Source organism: Maylandia zebra, linkage group LG17 (assembly GCF_041146795.1).
Source record: "Maylandia zebra isolate NMK-2024a linkage group LG17, Mzebra_GT3a, whole genome shotgun sequence".
NCBI lineage: Eukaryota > Metazoa > Chordata > Actinopteri > Cichliformes > Cichlidae > Maylandia > Maylandia zebra.
The window spans coordinates 2,069,774-2,093,406 of record NC_135183.1 but is presented as its reverse complement, the minus strand read 5'-3'; the positions used below and the strand labels follow the sequence as shown (position 1 = coordinate 2,093,406).

At 42.4% G+C, this 23,633-nt stretch overlaps 1 protein-coding gene across 2 annotated transcripts; it reads right to left on the bottom strand.

The window, feature by feature from the left end:
• Positions 1-707: 707 nt before the first annotated feature.
• ipo8 (importin 8) lies at positions 708-23,124 on the bottom strand. Of its 2 annotated transcripts, none has more exons than XM_004570891.2 (25): positions 22,728-23,124; positions 21,013-21,094; positions 20,319-20,475; positions 20,015-20,173; positions 17,447-17,603; positions 16,884-16,973; positions 15,883-15,977; positions 15,703-15,787; positions 14,287-14,421; positions 13,807-13,906; positions 13,391-13,467; positions 13,025-13,141; positions 12,842-12,931; positions 12,188-12,353; positions 11,568-11,728; positions 11,027-11,152; positions 10,865-10,940; positions 10,302-10,427; positions 9,565-9,662; positions 9,356-9,451; positions 8,877-9,097; positions 8,093-8,298; positions 6,178-6,399; positions 3,349-3,478; positions 708-1,175 (listed from the first exon to the last, which is right to left on the bottom strand). In XM_004570891.2, coding segments are annotated over exons 1-25 (3,057 nt in total). In that variant the 5' UTR covers positions 22,812-23,124; the 3' UTR covers positions 708-1,174. The 2 variants fall into 2 exon arrangements, with proteins under 2 accessions (XP_004570948.1, XP_004570949.1); XM_004570892.2 differs by having other exon boundaries at positions 10,874-10,940.
• Positions 23,125-23,633: the final 509 nt, after the last annotated feature.

Genomic DNA, 23,633 nt, shown 5'->3' with positions numbered 1-23,633 from the left:
CTCATTGTGGCAAGTATTCTGTAAAGATCATAACAGAAGCACAATGTGTAGCCCCCCCCAAAGGAGCAGGACTTCTACAACTTATGAGAATTTGTAGAACAAAAGCACTGAAGCAAAAGCAGAATGAAAAATGAATCGAAACATCCCAAAAGTATCGTTTTGTTGATGTTCCCTAAACCCTGCTTGTCACTGACGACTCTTATGCAGCTACAGAAAGCATGAATTCGGTTGTGGTTCTTACTGATGTCAAAAGTGTTTTTGTGTTATTAGTTTAGTTCTTTAACTTAACTGAAATTTTATTATTTTTTTTGAGTAATCCACAAAAAAAGATAAATAAATAAATAAAAACTGAGCAATTCCAAAGACTCAATTCTTTATAGCTGTACTAACTGCACTATTTCAGCAGGTTATTTAACAACACACCAGAAATGTTGGTTTAGTAACGGTAAAGAGTAACGATAGTAAAGAAAAAACTCCGATGCTACTGCGTGAACATCCATGGTTTTCTTAAATCAGTTTCAAAAAACCTCACAAAAACAAATCCAACATGACTAAAAGCTCCTCCTCTCCCACTTTACATTACATATGTAACATTACAGTCGATCTACAAGACCTCTGATCTCGTTTCCATTCACAGTCTATGTACAACGCAGGCAGACAGAAAGGGACTCTTCTTGCCCAGAGAAGAAAGAGGCTCTTAGAGTACATACAAAAACACTCCGACGCAGTTTTATTGTTTTGTTTTTTACACTTTCGCTGAGAGACAAACACAAAACACAACTGACTTAGTTACAAATTAAAGCACTGCACTGTACAAAATATTTTGTGAATTGTGCTGGTCAAGAACATTTATATTTATAATGCAGATCTTTTCCTCAAGTATACACAGAGACACCGTCACACACTCACAGGCCGGTGGACCTGTCCCAGTGAAAGCATTATTCCAGTGGGGGTCTGAAGCAGTGCAGCAAATCAGCAGTTATTGTGATTTGAAACCAGCCCCTGCTACTCCATCCAGGTCTACTGAAACTCTGGTTCTGGTGGGATCTGTTCAGATATGGTTGGATGTAGACTGACATCGTTCAGATTGAACTGAAGTACACTTCAGCTCAGAGCAGCGTTTCTCTTCTTTGACCCCTCTCCTGATTCTGCAGCCCATCTGTTTCTTCAGTGCTCTGAAAACACAAGATGAAACTCGGCTCAGGATTGAGCGACGCGTTTAAAACTGCATCCTTCTCCCTCTGCTACGACAAAACCCACAAGATTTGTAAACTGAATGACTTATTTTCTACTGTTTTTGCTTGTTAAATTCGTTGGAGGCTTTTGATAAGAGATTGCTAAAATAGCCCACTGTCAGTGCCGTGTCCTGATGCTGTGTGTGGAAAAGCTCAGGGCTCTAGAGCGACCTAGTTTCAATCCCCAGCTGTGGCGAGTGTGGAAAGACCATGGCCGCCAACACTGCAATTGTGACTGGTGCTAACACATTTTGAACTAACACGCTGAATCTCGGCTTCACACAACTGAACTCACAAGGCGGCAAACACATTAGCCCTCTCCTTCCCTTCTCACTGGGTGTGAATGGAGCCCCCTAGTGGTCTGCCCCTCTGCAAACACCCAGTAGGGTCTCTTACTACAGGGAGTGCAGAATTATTAGGAAAGTTGTATTTTTGAGGAATAATTTTATTATTGAACAACAACCATGTTCTCAATGAACCCAAAAAACTCATTAATATCAAAGCTGAATGTTTTTGGAAGTAGTTTTTAGTTTGTTTTTAGTTTTAGCTATTTTAGGGGGATATCTGTGTGTGCAGGTGACTATTACTGTGCAGAATTATTAGGCAACTTAACAAAAAACAAATATATACCCATTTCAATTATTTATTTTTACCAGTGAAACCAATATAACATCTCCACATTCACAAATATACATTTCTGACATTCAAAAACAAAACAAAAACAAATCAGCGACCAATATAGCCACCTTTCTTTGCAAGGACACTCAAAAGCCTGCCATCCATGGATTCTGTCAGTGTTTTGATCTGTTCACCATCAACATTGCGTGCAGCAGCAACCACAGCCTCCCAGACACTGTTCAGAGAGGTGTACTGTTTTCCCTCCTTGTAAATCTCACATTTGATGATGGACCACAGGTTCTCAATGGGGTTCAGATCAGGTGAACAAGGAGGCCATGTCATTAGTTTTTCTTCTTTTATACCCTTTCTTGCAGCCACGCTGTGGAGTACTTGGACGCGTGTGATGGAGCATTGTCCTGCATGAAAATCATGTTTTTCTTGAAGGATGCAGACTTCTTCCTGTACCACTGCTTGAAGAAGGTGTCTTCCAGAAACTGGCAGTAGGACTGGGAGTTGAGCTTGACTCCATCCTCAACCCGAAAAGGCCCCGCAAGCTCATCTTTGATGATACCAGCCCAAACCAGTACTCCACCTCCACCTTGCTGGCGTCTGAGTCGGACTGGAGCTCTCTGCCCTTTACCAATCCAGCCACGGGCCCATCCATCTGGCTCATCAAGACTCACTCTCATTTCATCAGTCCATAAAACCTTAGAAAAACCAGTCTTGAGATATTTCTTGGCCCAGTCTTGACGTTTCAGCTTGTGTGTCTTGTTCAGTGGTGGTCGTCTTTCAGCCTTTCTTACCTTGGCCATGTCTCTGAGTATTGCACACCTTGTGCTTTTGGGCACTCCAGTGATGTTGCAGCTCTGAAATATGGCCAAACTGGTGGCAAGTGGCATCTTGGCAGCTGCACGCTTGACTTTTCTCAGTTCATGGGCAGTTATTTTGCACCTTGGTTTTTCCACATGCTTCTTGCGACCCTGTTGACTATTTTGAATGAAACGCTTGATTGTTCGATGATCACGCTTCAGAAGCTTTGCAATTTTGAGACTGCTGCATCCCTCTGCAAGATATCTCACTATTTTTGACTTTTCTGAGCCTGTCAAGTCCTTCTTTTGACCCATTTTGCCAAAGGAAGGGATGTTGCCTAATAATTATGCACACCTGATATAGGGTGTTGATGTCATTAGACCACACCCCTTCTCATTACAGAGATGCACATCACCTAATATGCTTAATTGGTAGCAGGCTTTCGAGCCTATACAGCTTGGAGTAAGACAACATGCATGAAGAGGATGATGTGGACAAAATACTCATTTGCCTAATAATTCTGCACTCCCTGTAGTCCAGGACCGTGGGCTTAAGCAAACGGCCAGAACAGCTGAACAGCTGAACCGGACCCCTGGATGCGGTAATGCATGCACCGAGTCAATTACAATTTTTTCAGCATGTTTCTTCCCGTCTTTCTAACTTCTCTCCTCATGTCGTCTCTCACCATTGGCCCTTAGTTGCAGTGCTCCTCCTCTGCTGTGAGATGCTGTAGATCTCCTGAAGCTGTTTTTTCTGGTCATCGCTGAGCGCAGCCGTCAAACAATGGTACCATGCTGGATCAGTACTCTGGACCCCTACAGACACAGACAAACACACAGCACAGCTCTAGTGTCACGGTGGTTTCATGCATCATCATCGTTTTATTTGTATAGCACTTTACGAACACACCAGGCAGACCAAAGTGCTGAACAACACCGATCAAAACAACAACCAAATTAAAAATACCATCAAATCATTACATACAATAAAATAAATAAGAAGGTGTCAGTTTCCTACAGAGTTAAAAGCCAGGGAATAAAAATAGGTTTTCAATCTGGACTTAAAGACCTGCACTGATGACGCTTGTCTAATTTGGAGGGGAAGGTTATTCCAGAGCATCGGATCCGCAATTGAAAACGCTCTGTCTCCTCTGCATTTCAGCCGCGACTTAGCGACCGACAGCAGCAGCTGCTCAGCTGAACGGAGCGAGCGAGGAGGAACATGTGGCTTCAGCAAGTCAGAGAAGTAGACAGGAGCCAGACCATTTAAAGATGTAAAAACCAATAAAAGGACCTTAAAACGAACCCTAAAATCAATGGGAAGCCAATGCAAGGAAGCCAGAACCGGAGTGATGTGATCGAATTTCCTACTACCGGTTAAAAATCGCGCCGCCGCATTTTGCACTAACTGCAGCCGTGACAAGGTGCCCGACCCGACCCCTTTTAAAAGGGAATTACAATAGTCCAGACGTGAGCTGATAAAAGCACGAATAAGAGTTTCCAAATTGGGGTTGGAAAGGAAAGGCTTAATCTTCGACAGGCGTCTGAGGTGATAAAAAGCTGATTTCACCACCCTATTTACATGACCTTCAAAAGTAAGCGCAGAATCAAGTTTAACACCAAGATTAGTGACTGAACTTTTCAGATGAGAGGTCAAATCACCAAAATCAACATCTTGAGAATCAGTAGAGTGATGTGGGCGACCATTAAAATTCAAAAAATTATTTGCCATCCATAATTTAATATCGCTAAGACAGTCAAGCAGTGATTGACATGGGGAGGTATCCAAATGACTAAAAGGTAAGTAAAGCTGACAGTCATCGGCATACAAATGAAATGACACTCCGTGTTTACGAAAAATCGCACCAAGGGGGAGTAAATACAGCGAGAAAAGTAATGGCCCAAGGATAGGTCCCTGGGGCACACCCCAAAGCAGAGGGGCCACAGAGGAAGCGGCCAGCCCCAGCTTGACACAAAAACTACTTTCGGAAAGATATGATTTTATCCATGTCAATGCCAAATCAGAAATTCCCACACAGTGGTGTAAGCAGGAGATCAGCAGGTCGTGGTCCACTGTGTCAAATGCAGCTGTCATGTCCAATAACACAAGCACAGCATATTTACCAGGATCAGTAGCAACAAGAATGTCATTCATAACTTTAACAAGAGCTGTCTCTGTGCTGTGAAAGGGCTTAAAACCAGATTGGAAGACAGTTGCGAGTCATTCAAATAATCCAACAGCTGGGTATGTACAATCCTCTCCAAGATCTTGCTTAAAAGGGGAAGCTTGGAGGTTTAAAATTTGACATAATAGAACTATCAAGGCCAGGTTTCTTAAGTAAGGGGTGTATGACTGCATGTTTAAACCCACTAGGAACTTGACCGGTTAACAGACTAGTATTGATAATTTTCAGGATATAAGGTCCAATGATGGGAAATACTTTTTGGAGAAAGCGGGGAGTAACAACATCGTTCGGGGAGCCACAGGGCTTAGCATGTAGCACCAACTCCTCTAAATCACGCAGAGAAATCGGTGCAAAAGCAGAGAATAGGCTTGAGCAAGGAGCATACATGGCCGGCTCAACAATAGGTGGGATCAGAGGCCTCAGGCTAGCAATCTTGTCCACAAGGTAATAAACTTATTGCACATAGCCTCAGAGGACGGCAACAGGTCATAACCCTCCAAGTTAAGTACAGAATTTATAGTATTGTATAAAACACGAGGGTTATGAGAGTTGGCCGAAATAAGTTGAGAAAAGTAGGAGTGTTTATCGGCCTTAACTGCCCTCTGATAAGTTTTCCAACTAATCTTTAGGGCTTCCAGGGAGACATGCAATCTATCTTTTTGCAGGCGTTATATGCTGCTATAAATGGGTTATACTGCTTTACAAAAAAGTTACTGAGAATCACATTTTTGTCAAGGACTGTCCCATCTGTGTTTATCCTGTTTCGTTACCAAACTATGTGGAAAAATAACAGCATAAATACAGCAGAGCAATGAACTGATCCCACTGCAATGTTTTTGTATGTGATATTAAAAAGTTTCAACTTCAACGAATCCAATCAGAGCAAGAATGTAAACATGCAGTTGCAATAGGCTGGTTTCTGAAGGTTACGATAATGTCTTGTATTTGTCACAGTGAGTGAACAAATAAATATTTAAGTAAAGAATAAAATGGTATAAAAGGAGAGGCAGTGGGCCTCAAACTGTAGTGCACCACAGTCACTGCAAGCAGGGCGTGGACGAGTAGGGGAGTGAAAGTGAGACAACTAAGAAGCATCACCCACCTCCAAGTCAACAATATTCTCTAACAGCAGCACAAAAACTACACACAGATGGTTTGAAGAAGGGGCCACGCTGTTGACCCTTTCTCGAAACTTCCTAGATCTTGGTTGCACCTGAATGAGCCCGGTCCATGAAGCACCATGCTGCTTCCTAAAGGACCCGAAGATCTGCTCCCAGTGTCCCGGAAACAAACAGTAAGGTTCTCTCTAACACGTGAATGATGACCTACTGAGCAGGGCAGACGTGAAGAACTGATACTCGTCCTCTCCATTGTCGTAGTCCAGAGGCGTGCTGTACTCCTCCAGAGGCGTTCCCTCAAAACCATCGTCATCCCAATAGTCATCTTCATCGTCGTCATCATCATCGCCTCCTTGGCCTGCTGGCATGCTGGACTGCTGCTGCATGGTGTTACAATTCTCATTCACCTCATCTTCATCACTAGGAATCTCCTCTGCCGTAAACAAACACAGCCATTTAGAGTGAGGTACCAGGATTTAAAGAGAGATTATTTTCAGCGTACAGTTTGATTTGGGGACTGGCTCACAAACTAGTGCTGGCCCAGAAGAGGGGAGTCACTATAGGTGGGTCGTGGTCAACAGACCAACTGCTTATGGTTCTGACACCAAAGCAACTTTGTGAACAGGATCTTCCCAAGAGTTTTCCTATGTGAAAGAATACCACAGCATCTTTTTGTAAGGGTGTAATGTAACCTTTAGTCTGTAGCTATTACAAAATTACAAGCTAGGCCGGTAGGAAACCTGGTAGCACAGTGCAGTCTAATGAGACATTGTACTAGTTGCTGCTGAAATCTCTAAAGAAGCTGACAGTTATAGTCAGCTTAGTCTTTTATGTATTTCCACACAATCAGGATTATTTTTTATTTTTTGGTAACATTGGATCTTTAGCTTTGAAGTGGTTAAATATGGAGCCCTGCAAGGGACAGTGGAGAAAAAAAACACATGAAGATCATGTCGAGTTACTCTTGCAAGATCTCGTAAAATAGGTCACATCCTTTGCAGGTCACATTTGAAGGCCAAGTTGCTATCCTTTGTGGCCCAACCTATCCCAGAATTCATAGCGTGGCCCAGCCAATTCCAGTTTCCAAAAGTGGCAGCAGCTTCTTAGTTTTAATGTTTCTCTTTCTGGGTCACAAAATAAACTTTTAACATATTTTCAGCCGTGAATGTAGCTGTGTAAACTTCAAATATCTGCTCAGTTTATCAAGACATCACATATTTGCAAAAGTGCTCCGACGTTTTCGGAGACGTCTGTTACCCACCAGCTCGAAGCTGACCGGGAGGTCGCGGCCCACTAGAGCCAGGGGGAACACCGCACTCCCGGCACACCGTGCCTCGACCTCCCGCTCAGCTTCCGTTAACAGCTGTGCTGGTTTTCATTTGACAAATGATTTCAATATTTTAGAACTTACTAATAAAAACAAAGGCCAAACAGCAAAATACCTAACATTTAAATATTTAAATAATACCCCAGGTTATTCAGAACGCTCACTGAACACATGCAGTCACTGCCTGCATTTTAAAACTGACCACACAGCTGGCTACAACTAAATAAGAAACACATTTTAAATACATTAAATGTTAAAATGTGCACCGGTCAAGTTAACATTCATGATAACCGTTTCCTTCGTTGTTGTTGAACCGTGAGCTTTACTGACCTCTTGAAAAACTACTTCAGCTGTTAGTGAGGGGAGGAGCTGTTTGTCTGACTGCTGTGTGCAGCTGTGTGCAGCTGTGTGCAGCTGGAGGGGCAAAGACGGCACAGTTGATATCGATATTGTTGCAAATGAGTATCTGAATTCAATATTAATTTTTAGCATCAATTTTTTTGACAACCCAGTTAAGAGAAAACTAATACACTCGAATCAAAATATTTACATGTCCGAATAAAAGAATGACGCCTCAATCACAACAATAACAGCAAATACATTTATGAGTGTGACCCACCAGAGGTAGAGAAGGTTTAAGGACCCAATTCCTTTATTTTTAACCGAAGCAAAGTAGAGCAGAGAGTGAGAAACATAGTGCAGCTAATTTACACTCAGCGCTGGTGAGTTCAGTGGCTAATTTGACTGACTCTTTCTTCTGTTGTTGGTGCCAACCTCCTGCTTTCTGCTCTATTCTCACCATTCTGGTCTTCGTCTTGAGCCCCTGCACGGGCAAGCAGCTCTGGTTTGTTGATTAGGCGGGAGGCATTAATGTGCTTGAGGCCCAGGAAAAGGAGGAGAATGGAGGGGACAATCTGGGCAGCCACTGCATCCAGCACTGCTGGCCGGCTAGGAAGCTCGATTAGCACACTCAGTCCGATGATGCACATCTTACGGTCATGGAGTCTGTAGAGTGAATCAGAACAAGGCAGTTTCTGAGTGTTCACACAAATTAAACTGTCATCTGTTAATTAAAAGAATTCATGAAAGAACACCTGTTGGTATGTGGGTGCCCATTACAGAGCTGGAGTTACAGTGATGCTAGACTGGAAGTAGGTGGAAAACAGTCTGGCTTTGCTCAAAGCTCAGAAAAACAGATCCAAACAGTTCTAAATCTATGACACGGTGTCTCTATGGTTCAGTGATCAACATTTCTCACTGATTAGCTGTCGAATTTATTTAATTTGTGTTTAAAATGAAAACATAAATCTTCCTGATATAGAGCCACAGGAAAACTACTTCTTTCTCCAACTCGTCAAACCGTCTGGACTTTCTTGTTATTGCTGCAGGATCTTTACATCACAATATAAATAAATATATAAAGCAATAAAACTGAATTAAACTGTCCCTCCCTTCATAGCAATCACAGCTTCACTCAAAAACTTCACAACATGAAATTTTTAAAATCACAAGAGAACATTGATCCAGAATTTCTCTACCCTAACTCAGTAGTTAGCATCAAAGGACTCTCTTTGCTGCCTTACCCCAAGAAGAATTCAGTGTCATTCATCCACTGGTTGATGAAGTGTGTGGTTATGGGCTGCGGGTTGTGTGGAAAGTGCATGTTGTCCATCGTATGGATGAGCAGGGCTGGATTGTAGTAGAGAGCAGCAATGGCAACCTGGAGACACATTGTCCTCAGCTCACTGGATTTCACCCCCCGCATCAAACGCTCAAGCACTGCCTCCACGAAAAGAGGGATGCACTGTAGAAACAAAAGAGCAGAAAACATTGCACTGTTTCCTCAGAATGTCAGCAACATGTGGTTTGAAGCACAGTGTGCTTGAAACATGCAGGTGAACAAACTGGCATGACTCTGGCTTCCCAGCTTTGGGCATAATTACACCGACAGAGAGAAACACTTAGCGACACTTCAGTGTTCTGGCTGCAGGACGTTAGAAATAAAGGAAACGGTGCTGGCTGTGTGATAAGTGGAAAATAAAGGTACAGAGCTGCACCTGACCTGGTCAATGCCTCTGCCTTTGCACTGCAGGATGATAACCTCCAACAGTTTGGCTGCATGACACTCTGCATCCTCGCCCGAATCCATGGACAATACCTTAAACAAAAAGGCTTACTGGTCACAATGCAGCAACAACATTGGAAAAAAGCTGCATGTTTGTTCCTGATGATATTTCTGTGAACCACAGTTCAACACATCTGGAGCCAGACCTTTTTGCACATGCTGTAGATGACCTCTAAGTGCTTCGGACTGGACAGAAGCATGTCCGTGTCCACAGTAACGTAGTTGTGCAAAAGCGGCATCATATCTGTGACATAAACACAATTCATACTTTGAACTCCAACAGTGTTTTCATATAAGCTTTACCCAACATGAATCAAGAGTTTTATTATTAATCATTTATGTTTCATATTCTTGGAACTATGTGACACAACCTCTGTGTATTCACACAAAAATCATTTGAATCATCTGCAGCTGTCTGGGGTTTTCACAGACGTGTAAAAACTCCAACACAGCAGTCAAACTTACAAAACACAAATGTGTATTTCTTTAATAAATATGGTAATAGGCTGATGTGTCACTGTCTTAATGTGGCTACATGTCACTTTTTTTGTTGTTACCAATTTGTGGTTTCACAGCTATTGTGATAACAAAAAACTGTTTTATGATTAATATTTTAAACGTGTGAAATATGTGCTTGTTTCTGCCTCTCAGGGGGGATAATTTCCTCTATTTCCTGTTGGACACAGTAAACTGAATTTCTGGGCAGCTGCAGACGGTTAATTAGGTTAAATAACACGTTTAGAAGGAACTTAAGCAGACGTATTTTATATAATTTGAAAATTTATGGACAAAACAACACAAATACAACTTCTGCACATATCTAGGAGGAAAATACCACATACAGTCAAGAGTTAGTGGAGATGAAACTGGGTGTAGGACATACCTGTGAAGTAATCAAAGCAGTCATGCTGGAAGACCTCATACAGGACGCCTAACAGCTGCCACATCTGGGGGGAGATGGTCTGACAGGTAAGGCCAAACGCCAGTGACAGGATCTCCTCATAGAATTCTGCAGTGGTTAAAGAATGACAATGATATTCTGCCACATCGTTGAGATACAAGAGAAAGACAATCCAACACCACTAACAGGAAACAGAGTCCTCTCGGTGCTGTTTACAGACCACTCAGCATGAACATGCAATCTCTACACATATTTCCATTAAATGCAGGAGATAAAACGTGACACCAGTGTATGAGACTGCTTCCCTTTGAGTAGACATGGAAAAATAATCTAGAGATCACTGTGGCTCTTGATAAAGATAGCAAGGAATGTATTTACTTGAAATAACAAAATTAATTCATTAACAAAATTTGGAACACTTGCAATATCTAGGACGAGGGAAAAGTGTGAAAATGTGGAGGACGACAGAATTTGAAAAGGGAGGCCCCGCCCCCCGCCAAAAAACAAAACAAAACACACTCTTTGGACTGCCCGTGCACACACACCTGCCATACCTATGATGGGTTTCTGCAAGACCAGGCCAATCACCTGCAAACAGATCCCCTCTAGCTGCTGTGTGATCTGAGAGATGAAAAGAAATAATGCGTCAAATATTACATTCACCACTGTCCCAAATTCAAATACTTCTTGCTGTGTGCGCCTCAGACCTCTTTGTGGTCTTCCATTACGGTGAGGATGGTGTCAATTGTACTGAGGATACCAAGAGCCATGACAGTCTTATCTTCGTTCTCCTCGTACTCCTCACTCTGTAGAACTCTTGTGAAGATCTCTGCCTGCCGAACACACACAGTGGTGTTTCCCATCACTTCACTGACCTTGATTCATTTTGTGGACATCCACATTAATCTTAACTCTTACCTTGCCCTGATGTTTTTCACGAGTTTTACCCCAGATCACAGCTAAACTTAAAATAAAACTAACTTAACCTAAAAGTAGCTTCATCTGTGTCTTACTCAGGAGAAGAAAAACAAACCCACCCACACACACACACACACACACACACACACACACACACACACACACACACACACACACACACACACACACACACACACACACACACACACACACACACACACACACACACACACACACACACACACACACACACACACACACACACCTGGATGCTGCATGCTTCCTTAATACCTGATTAAGCTACAAAATAAGTGTGTGTTGTCGTCCTACCAGGTTCTGTGTCATGTCTACAGCGATGACGGCCACTTCCTGGTTGTACTCGCAGATCATTTTCTGAATGACGTTGGTCAGGTCATCGTTCTCCGTTTCTCTGACCACATGCAGAAGCTCCTGCATGACTTGCCGAATGTAAGGCCTGATGTACAGCTTGGCTTTATAATGAGAAAAGATTGAGTGAGAAAATGAGACTAAATCTGTGTATGGGAGATGATCATATTTGCACTTATCAGTGTTTATGTTCTACCAATATTCATAAGTGCTTCTACTACTACAATGACAACCAGTCTCTAATCCCTACTTAAAGGAATACCCATGTCTCCTTTCTTACACACACATTATTTTTAAATAGAAGCTTGGGCCTGTGATGGGAAAGAAAATAAAACCAAACTTGAAAAACGAGAGAAATTTACAAGAAAAAAAAATCTGAAAAATCGAAGCCAATATCACGTTACTTTTCAAAGTTATTATAACTTCCTGCTAATACCTCCCTCAAAACATTCATTTTCACAACCCTGTGATGGGACTGATTCTGATTTCAGTCAAGCTGGTAAGGTGCATTGTACAAATGTCAGCTTTAACACACAGGAGTGAATCAGCTGTCCTCCACAGACCTTGTTCCTGGTTGCTGACCAGCGTCTGCAGAGCGATGGCAGCCTCCACCTTGACAGGCATCTCTTTGTCATCTATCAGATCCTGTTTGACCAACTCCACAGCATTCCTCAGCACCAGCTCGTCATGGAAACGCAGCGGACTGAAGGAGTGCAACACCCAGCAGGACTAACAAAGGAGAGTATCCCAAGTTTGTACAGCATCCATACAATTTCCACCTTGGTCAAATTTGTGAAAGCAGTACAGCACTAGTCCACATCAGCTTCTAGTGCAGCTTGTAAATAATGTAAATAATTCCTCAAAAAAAGGTCATCTTTAAGTTTCATTTAATGAATATATGCCCTACCAGTGGTTATTGCATACTTTTCATTAGTTTCAATAGCCACTGGAATACATGATTCAAATAAACTGGAATTATTCCAGTTTAGGTCCTAAACCTAAATGATGAGTTTGTACACGCAGTTCAATTTAATATAGAACTCAAATACCTTAACTGGACATAATATGGTTTTTTTAGTTTTATGAAATAAACACAGGGTGAAAATTATACATACAGGATTAAACTGCACCCACATTATTCATTCAGTGGTGACACATTATTAGCCATCATGACACTCTTACACTGCTCTACCAAGGAGGGAGGAAGGTTCACTCACCCTGGCACGCAGGTAACCCAAAGGAGAGTTAAGCAAGGGGAAGACGTAGTTCTGAAGCATCAGCTCCATTTGCTCCCTGTACAGCCGCTTCTGTAGGACCAGACATGCAGAAATGCAGCGAATCTTGAAGCTGATTACTTGATAAAAGTGCTCGTTAGAGTTCCTGTGCTTGTCTCTGTGTACCTTTAGTAAGAGCTCAGCCAGAGCTCCGATGCAGTGCAGCGCTCCATCCGTCCTGCAAGGATCAGCAGAGGGCTCCATCAGGATACGATGGCAGAACTCCATCATTTGAGGCAGGACCTGTAAAATGAATACAGGACATCCTGCAGATTACATTTACAAGATCTGTGTGCAGAAACTAAAGCTTGTGGCTTGTGGTAATAAAAATAAAATACACTGGCAGGAAAAGAGAAAGAGCCCTTTTTTCATGTGGTGGAATAAACTATAATATAATATCAATATCCCTGGGCAAAGGGCTAGTTGCCACATACTGTGTACAAGCACTCTGGTTCCTGTGGATGTGCGCTATCATGCCCCCCCCCCGCTCACCTCTTTCCTCTTGCGTGCAGCTTTACACAGCAGGCTCTGGGCAGCAGTGACTGGGAGAGCATGGTCATCATAGAGGTCTAGATACAAAGATGGATACTCTCAAAAATAACATATTCCCAGACATGACATGCACTCACCTTCACCGCTCAATGTTATAGCAATGGCCAAAAATGACTTTCTCTCAGTTTCACTTTTAGGGTTTTGGGTTTCTTTGGTAGGCAAACTCCAAACTCAGATATGCTGTTGTTGCCTTTGCAATCTGCAGATTACAGACACATGGGGACCCCCTGTTCCTGTGCAGAGCAGTAGGGGAACCACAGCAACACTAAGCAGAGACTCCAGAGTGTGCACAAGTAATTCAAGACTAAAACTCTAGTATCATTACAACCCTAATACCAGGATACTTGAACACTTACTGAACTTCATACGGATATACTCATATGGATCCTCTTGCCATAGTTTCTCGTCCTCGTCTTTGTAGCACATAAGAGGAAAGATGACCTCCTGGCATATGGTCTACATGAAACAAAATCTTCATAATATTAATGAGATTAAAGATGATTCAAGAGGGAGAAATAAGACTGGCTTTATTAAAATAAATAGACAATAAAAATGACCAGAGTGGAAAAAGTAGGGCAGAAATTTGTAACTATGTGAATGATTAAATGATGAAATCACAGACAGAACAACTTTCAGTCAGCATCCATTCGTTACTCTTTAATAAAGTCAACTTTGAACTGAGTCCGAAGGACTCCTCTCTAAAGTTCCTGACATTTTTGGTGGAATAGTACCTTTAAGTATTTGGTGAAACTAAATTCAGATCGCTCTAAACTGAATAAGAGGGTCTGGTCCGATCAGGAACAGGCAAAGATCATATTCCTTCATGCATGTCCTACCTGCATGTGCGGCTTCATCTGTTTCCAGGTCAGTGAGTGTGACAGACCCTGGTTGAGGTAGTTGAGGCACTGCTGTAGGACCTGAGGAGTAACATACTGCTTCTGTCGGTACTGGTCCACCACCTTCAGCAAGACCTGGATGGATAACACACCGCACAGGATGAATAACCACCGTCGCTCATAGGATTAGTTGCAACAAACTGTTAGTCTTGATGTTTGCTCAATACTCCAGGTAAGCAAATCCCCAAAAGTTGATTCTGTTCATCTGAAAACAACAACACTGCAGATGTCGAAGCAGAGCAACTGCGGACAAACGTTTCAGCCTGTCCCAGCAATGCAGAGCCGGCAGCATCACCAGCATGACTTGGTAAAGACAGCAACAGGCAGACTCATCTGGCTTGGTCAGTGTAAAATACGCTGCTGCGATCTTCACACCCCCGTTCTCTGTTGGGGGGTGGGGGGCTGAGGGGAGGAGTTGGCGTCTGGGATGCTCCCTGCTGCTGCAGGACCGGGGGTGGTCTGCTTGTCTCCACCCCAGAGCAGAGGGCAACATCTCCTGGCTCTGGGGGCAGACTGCCCCTCTGGGAACATCTCAGGACCCCCCATCTGTGGGGACCCCCCACCACACTCCCTGCTGGTGGCTGATGCTCTCAGCCGCCGGCGCATTGGTGGTTCTCGGCGTCCGGGGCTGGGCGCTCGTGGCTCAGTCGGGCTGTGAAGCCAAACTTTCATGTGCTCTATTTTCAAACTCGTTATCTCAGGAATTTCCAACCTCTCTCTTAATGTTTTCCAAAAACACCATGGCAAGGAAGTTATCTTCCGCCTGTTCAAGGTTCAAGGTTCTGTTTTGCAATACCAGGGATTCTCATATTTTCCCGTCTCTCTTGGGCAGTCATCCAAGTCTCCAGCTCCCTCTGAAGTTCAAGCAAGTCCAGAGCGGTTCTTCACTTTTCCCTCCGAAAATATCCTTCAGACATTTCAGGTAGAGTCTGTAGAGTCTTTACTTGCACAGAATTCTTCACTAATAAAAGTTTCTCAGCTCCCAGTCATGTTGTTAGCGTTGGACTCTCCGGTTGTTACGACCATCCTTTAATCTAGGAGATGTTCTTTTGTCTGCCTTTAGGCACAGCATAAACGCCTTATGAATATCACATAACCTTGAATTTGGAATGCACCTAATATAAAATAGCATTTTCAAGTAGATATTGAAGAGCTCTTGAGTTAACCTGTTGCTGTCATGCTGAGGAACAAAGCCAATTAGCACGTAAAACAACAAGAGTGCATGTTTACTGACTGTAACGCACAAATACCACAAAGATACGTATCAACTACAGAATCTACATTAAAGATCAAAGTCAGAGTGTTATTTACCGGACATTCCCTATAACTCAAACAGACTCAGTGACACATATTTACCTGCTGGATCCCCACTGCATATGTCTTCAGGAAAAAATCTGCAAACTCGTAGTACTCTTTTGTCACGTTTCCTGGGCTTCCATATCTGTGATTCACATCAGAAATACAGGAATGCTGAAAAGGTCTTTCTGCCAAACCCAAATCTGCTCGGTAATGATTTAACAGCATTTCTGGACTCACCGTTCAAACAGTCGCGTGATGATGCGCAACGCCCACTTTTTACACTTCCACCACGCCAGCTCAGGACGGTCATCCTCATCCACCTCCAGTGTCTCCTAACAAACACACTGTATGGTCAGCACTAGGTCCTCGTGAAGAACACATTCATTAGAATTTTAATCCGTGCGTCTAGAAATAGTATAGAAACCTTTATTTACGGGGTTTTTAACTACACTGTGGAGCACTTGTGTCAGTGGAAAAACGTTTCTGTACTGATGATGCCGTTTTGTGCCACTCAGCTCTCACAATAACTGAATGTCTCAGCAGAAGTAAGCTTCTAACAGTTCAGGCTCACGTGTGTAATTGTAAGATTGTGTAATATGAAACCAAATGAATGTGGTTTGTTTGGACTTAATTAAAAAAAAAGTTCATTATAGACTTTTTTTTATTAAAACAAATGTTCAGCACAAAACGTTTGCTGGTTTCTCTGTGTCTGTGTGACTCTCCCACAGTCCACAAGCATCCATGCTGGGCTGATTGGTAATGCGAGGCAGATAAAGGGCTGAAAGCGCATAGAATAAGCATGCTAGTACTTTAATGATCATTCTGTGACTAGAATTAAAGTGCAATACACAAGTTTTGAAAATAAAATCCCAAACCTTAAAAGGATTTACCATGTAAAAGTTGATTCTGTTCATCTGGAAATTTGCATATTAATGATCCGTAATGTGAAAATGATCAAGAAACTGTGAGGTCAGCTCATAAACTGACCTCACAGCCTATTGTTCACTAGTGGTCCTGGTTTCAGTCATTATGCAAATGTACTGTTTATAAGATTGGGGAAACCTGCAGTCAGAGACTGAAGACGTCACTTGGACGAGTGACCACTGAAAACGCTACGTGCAGATGAACAGAGTCAACTTTTTGGGATTTCCTTATCTAGATGATTGAGAATGCATCAAGACGTCACATACTGTTGGATTTGTTAAATCACATTGTGTCTATATGATTCGGGATCTTACAGCTGGGATGTCTCGGTCCATTATGGCTCGGAGTATTTCCATCCACTGAGTCATCACTGTGTTGTTGATCAGCTGGAGAGGCAGCGAATACTGCAAGAAAGAAGAAGTACGTTCTTACTCCTTTCCATTACGACCACCTGTCTACTTTCTGAAAGCATCTCTGAGCCTTTCCTTAATACATAAGTCACATCAGCGGACGACGACAGTTAATCTGAATAAACAGCAACTGCTGCTGTTTGTACCAGTGTAGTGGAGTTTAGGGCACATTGAAAAGTGTGTAATTAGGAATAAAAAGGTGCAGGACTGTAGTCCCTCTCACCCTCTTAGCATTCAGTCTGGCCACAGTCACATTCTGTAAGCTCAGCATAAGACAACTGAAGGAAACATATCAATTTAGAGCTACATGTGTCAACAACTACAACTACATGTTTTGACATGAGACATTTCAAAGTTTCAGTGTCTGGCTTTTTAGCACATGAAAACATCTGAAAAAAAGCTCACACACGTGCACACACACGTGCACACACACGTGCACACACACGTGCACACACACGTGCACACACCTGTACAAGAGCATGGAAGATCTTCAGGATCTGTTTCTGAATGAGGACTGAAAAGATTGTGGCATCAACCAGAAGCTGGCTGATGAGTTGTTGAATCCTGGGCAGGAAGATCTGCATGGCTGCAAGCAACGGCTCCCTCTCATCTGCTTTCCTGTACCTGAAGCACACACATGCGTGATACTTACTAAATGATCTCAGTTCAAATCAGAACGTGCTTCAGGTTGTAGACGTCATTCTCCTTCAGCTGTTAGACTGAAGCAGAGAGTGCCTTATCTGCTTCTGTCTCTATAATGCCTTGCTGGTCTGAGAGAATTTCTTTAAATGACATTACACTGTAATATGGAAGCGCGCCACTAAAAAACACCCAAACAAAAAAAAGACAAATATCCATAACTCGAAATTTCGACTTATATTTCTCCAAATTTCGAGTTAATAACTAAAAATTTCAAGTTAGCTCTGCCAATCAGTAATCTACGTGAATGAGGTCACTTTCTTGTTACCCGGAAGCATATGGCGCAGAGCAACGCGCACTCAAAACTGGCGCTTTTGCAAGTACGTCTGCTGATAGTAACACCATGTGATTCAGCCAATAACACAAGGATTTCATCATTTTTGAAGCCAGGCTGAAAACACTCAGCAATCTGTGCATTCACGACTGGATGTAATACAGCTTAGCTGTAGCATTTGTGCCTGAGGGCTTCAGCTTCCGGGTGACAAGGAAAAGACGTCACAGTTAATAACTCGAAATTTCGAGTTATGGATCCTTTTTTTTAGCGGCAGAAACGGGCTTCCATACTGTAATGTTATATTTTCTGGCACAAAGATGTAAACTGTAACTAGCTGCACATTTTTACTAATTGTAAAATAATTAATACAGTGGAACCCCGACTTACGAAATTAATTCGTTCCAGAGGGTCTTTCGTGAATCAATTTTTCTTAAGGCAAAGCACCTTTTTCCATCGCCTTTTGAGTGAGGCGATGCTGGCTGAAGACGAAGGAGGAGGTTGAAGAAAGCATACATATGTACGTATACGTGTACATAACATTATGGAATTTTATTTAATTTTTTAATATTTTCTGTTTTATCTACTTCGTTACGCGGGCATTTTGCCGTACCACAGGCCTTCGTAACGTGAATTCTTCATTAAATGGGGTCTTCATAAGCCGGGCTTCCACTAGATTTATAATGCACCTCAAATGAAGCGATTTAGTTGGTTGCTAGCTTTGCTACAGATAAGGACAAAAATGACTAGCCCCACTGTGACATTTAAAGTTTCAATGTTCTGAAAGTGTTTTTAAAACAGAACAAGCCTTGGTTTGCATTAGTCATTTCCAGAGATCTCAATGCTAAAGACACAGCCTGTATGTTGGGGAGAGGAAAAACACAGATTAATCCCAAATTTCATCATCAAAATTAGACAACAGAAATCATATTTCTATTGGTTATCTCTTGCAAACATCCAGGAAAAGCATCCGAGTTCTGGAAAGCCTTCAAAACGTACCTACATCACTTCCTTCGGGAATCAGTTTGGAATGCTTTCACGCTGGGAATTTGCTTTATATACTCGTTGTCTAACAACACAGTATCTCCAATTTTATATGTTCTCCACCAAATATTCAGAACTGTAAAAACTAATTTGCGTTTACCTCGATAAACCACACGATGGTCTACAGTAAACTGTCCCTCCTTCGCCTCAGTGCTGATATGATCACTGCTCCTGTAACTTGGATTTTTAATGTAACACGTGTTACAGGCAAATACGCAGATGACAAGCCTGAAAATCCACAGTCTGCTTTCGACAAATTTCAGAAATCTTTTTCTACATCAATATTTATGAGGTCACCAAAAAGTATCCAGCCTACAGTCCATATTCAGATCCTTCATGGCCGTCAGATTAAAACTGCTGATTCTTATAAAACTTCAGCTTCATGCCAGATGAACTTTAAAAAAGTCATGTGGTCCCCAACCCCCGGGCCACGGTCCGGTACTGGTCTGTGAGTCGTTCGGTACCGGGCCGCGAGACTTGAGGCTCTGGTGTGAAATTTATGGTTTTCGGGGTTTTTATCGTTAACTCAGCTTCCCTGGGTCTTTTCCTGTGTTGTAGTCATGTGTCTTATTTTGAAAGAAATAGTTACATGTTACCATAGTGACCAGGGAGCATTAAGGGGCAGAGAGGAGGATGTTACTCTCCATGTTGTTTCAGGATTTCAGCATTTCAGGAGGACGCTGCTAATAAAGTTACACAGTGAATTCATCTTTATTATTATATTTACAAAATACCAGTTTTTGTCTCAGTCGTAGGATTTTATTTTGTCGTATTTATCCGCGACACCTTAAAGGCCGCAGCGTGAAAACATTGCCTGACATTAAACTGGTCCGTGGCTCAAAAAAGGATGGGGGCCGCTGGCCTAAGACTCAATTTTTCTTTTGCACACATATCACTCTTAAAAAGGGGCCCTGACCTCAATTTCACTATCTTTTCAAATAAAGGATTTCAGAAGTTCACGTTCACGTTCTGCTCTCCAGACGTGATTGGTGGGTGGGCTGAACATGAACAGGTTACTTACTCGTATGTTTTGACCAGCTGGTAGAGAGCCAGCAGGGTTCCATACCAGCTGCCGCTGTTTGGAGACTGCAGGTACATATTGATCTTGTCCACAATGGCAGTCCAGCGGCCGGGGAAGTCATGCTTGATGATGGCTCGCAAACACATGGTCAACTGGGCACTACAGAAAAAAGAAAACAATATGTGGCGTCACTATCATGTCGTGGGCACTATTCAAAGGGCTTTTAATGGTTGAAATAGGTTAAGATCTAAGAGAAGGGGAAAAGCTGTCCTGAGTGAGCAGGTGTATGCACATGTGCATGTACCGTATGGACTCTGGACAGCGGATGATACCCTCCAAGATCTGATCTCTGATCTGCTGCCGGTCGTTCTCATGGATGTTGAAGGGAAAGACAACCTCCCCGACAGATGGTTCCCTGTCCTGCCAGTACTGACTCACCATGTTCTTCAGGTAGATTGCAGCTACACACACCAAGACAATCAGACCATCATCACACAGGTCATATAGCTAATGTAGTTTCACACTGTTCATTTATTTATGTGCTTCTACAAATCACAAAGACTCCATTTAAAACACTGGTCTGTTGATCCATCCATCCATCCATTCACTTCCGCTTATCCTTTTCAGGGTCGCGGGGGGCGCTGGAGCCTATCCCAGCTGTCATAGGGCAAGAGGCGGAGGTACACCCTGGACAGGTCGCCAGTCTGTCGCAGGGCCAACACACAGTGCCTGTTGATATCTAATATTTTCTTAAGGCTGAGAAACCACACGTGCAGATCCAAATCTTTAACCTTTCAAGTTTGGTGTAAAACCCCGACACACTCCGACACACTTCTGCTACTCCAAATACTTACTAGTGAAGTGCTTCCCAAATGGGAGGCCATGGCAGCTAGTTTTAGACATACTCATACAACAGTCTCTCTCAGCAGGTCAGTGCTATTTTTCTAACTACTAAATAATGATGGAAACAGAGTGACCAAAACCAGTTAGCATCTTACCTGCTTGGCGAACAGGAAACTCTACCTGCTCCGACACAATGATCTGAAGCAGGGTAGGGGCGAAATTAATGATCTTGTAGGACTGAAACACAGACAGATGGACAGCTTCAAAATTTCGTATGTATTCAAAACAATATTAAAACATTTTTAAACCCAAAGTTTTTGGAAATGAAATGTAAGATGCCAAAGCTGCAGCTCTTAAAAATGGCCTCTGAAGCATTCACCAGTGTGTAACTGTGTGACCGGTAAAGGCACTTAAACTGCAAAGACAAAGGATAAAGAGGAAAGTGTGAGTGAATGAGTGAAAATAACACTGATATGAAAATTCTACCTGTTTTGCTGACTGCAGCCTGCGCATGCAAAGACTGTGCTGTGCAGGTCTATGTGCATTAGTGGTGTGATTCTCTTTTATTGGCCCACTCATGCAGCTGCAGCACCCCACAGACACTGCAGGCCATCAGTACTTATTGTCGCGTCACTTCATCACAGTATATACAGTCTAACTGTTTTTATAATTTGGCGCCATCTAACATTTCTGTCTTGAACAGTGCGAGATTGATTATTATTATTATTATTTTATTACCATTTGTACTTCTGTCAAAGTCCATTCATGGTCCACTCGCAAGAGAATATTGGATCCTAGACAGATGTTTTCTAGAGGATTGCAATTCTCAGCTGTTGGTCAGTGAATGTATTCTGGCCTTTGTAAACTTTCCAATCCCACATCAAACCTTCTGTTGTTCTCCACCTCCTCTCCGGCCAGCTCCCCATTTCCAAGATTTGGAGTTAAATACTTTTTGTCTTACTCGGTCTTCTGCATCCTGAAGTACATCTTATGCCTGCCATGAATTCATCCAGGAAGATGTCAAAGTTGTGACATCGAAGACTTATCACAGTTATTTCTTTTGAAATTGCAGACAAATTAAAATGAAACTTCAACAAACACACCAACCTTTTCTGTATAGCTTTGCAAACTAACAGTGCAATAGATCCGTTTCCGAGAAAGAAAAACAACACAAAGTAATGTGCGATCTCAGAGATGGAGAAAGAAAAAGAGGACAGAAGAAGATACGATGATTTCTTTTCCTTTAAAAAAACGAGGATTGCCCAGCAGGTGATAGTTGATAAACGGGGGGTTTAGAGCTTCGATGTAAAGCTTATATAATCACACAATGCATGTGTAATTAAATAAGGAGTTATTACACAGTGTGAATGCCCACAGCTCAAACCCATTTAAGATTTACCAATTCAAGTTTCAGTCATGATGCAGCCAGCGTTAAAATAACACAGCATAAACATTAGTGGGTTTCTGCATCATTCTGGGTAACTCAGCAAAGCTCTCAATCGCCAAATATTGCGATCCTTTTTATTATTCGGCCATTGAAGGCAGGAGCAACAACAGAGGACTGGAGGAAGTCCTGAACTCCAGTGCTGACATGAGAAAGTTTGGGAAGCCCCGCTGCTGACCGTCAGCTCGTGATGGCTGTCAGAACTGCCTGCTATTGTTCTCCAGGGCAGCTGCCGCAGTGACTGTCGGGGTACCGGTTAGACTAAATGCTGATCTTAGGCCTAATATATGCATCTGAACGTTAACCAGGTAAAGCCGAGCGCAAGCCCCAAAACACGGTCCGCCATCCTCCACAAACACCAGCAGCCCTCCTCGGCTCGAACGAAAAAAGAAAACAAGCAAACCAAAAACTATTTAGCTCACCCACCTGATTGAGTTCATTTTCTGCCGCTATCCTCAGGTTGGGGTCGATGGTTCCCTTCAGAGCCTGGATTATACGGTTGGGATCCATGTGTGTTTAGTTCCACGGTTCCGTTTCTATTTTTATTCTCACATTCATGAAACTAACAGAAGCTAACGTTTCTGCACCCAAAATTCGTGCCTTTTGCATCCAGTGTGGCCTAAACACGAAAAGGCTTCCGGTAGTAAAAAACACAACGTCCGGTCAGAGCATTCAAAATAAAAGGCTTGTTATCGGACACATGCTCAGCATTTTGTTTAAAGGAGCGGAGGCGAGTTTCTGTTAAAGACACGTCGGTGTTCTTTCTGCTAATGTCCCGACACCTTTACAGCGCTCACATCAGTGTTGCAGGCAACGACCTGTCAATATTGGCTCGAGTTCTTTTTTTAGGCGGTTGACATTCAACATTTTATTGTATTACCGCCACCTGCTGGGCTGGAGTGTGAATACGTGACTCCAAAATGCAATATTTCTGCAAGGAATGGGAAGTTCCTATAACCCGCGATTATTCCCTTTTCCTGCCGTTGTGCTCATTTAAATGAGCACACAGTTACACACAGTTACACACCGTTTGTATCTATAATTTCAGTCTCTCAAAGAAAATCCACACATGTGGAGAAACAGCACAAATAAGTAAGTAAAATTAATACATAAGTAACTAAACACGTAAATGAATGACATTGTACATTAGATGTGAAAGAAAATAAATATTAGTATTAATAATATAATAATAATATAATATATTTATCACGCAATTCAATAATTAATTTGTTTAATAAATAATAAATAAATTTCAGCATGTTGAAGAAGTTCTGAATATGGAAGCAAAGCAACACAAAAATATGAGGATCTGAATAAACAAGAGTCATGACA

Excerpts from the sequence above, each read along its gene's own strand:
- ipo8 (XM_004570891.2), bottom strand. The coding sequence starts at position 22,811 with ATGGATCCCAACCGTATAATCCAGGCTCTGAAGGGAACCATCGACCCC. Across the intron at positions 13,142-13,390 it reads CTGCACGCAAGAGGAAAGAG|GTCCTGCCTCAAATGATGGA; the intron begins GTGAGCGGGGGG and ends TTCATTTTACAG. Across the intron at positions 10,428-10,864 it reads ACCCATCATAGGTATGGCAG|AATTCTATGAGGAGATCCTG; the intron begins GTGTGTGTGCAC and ends TAACCACTGCAG.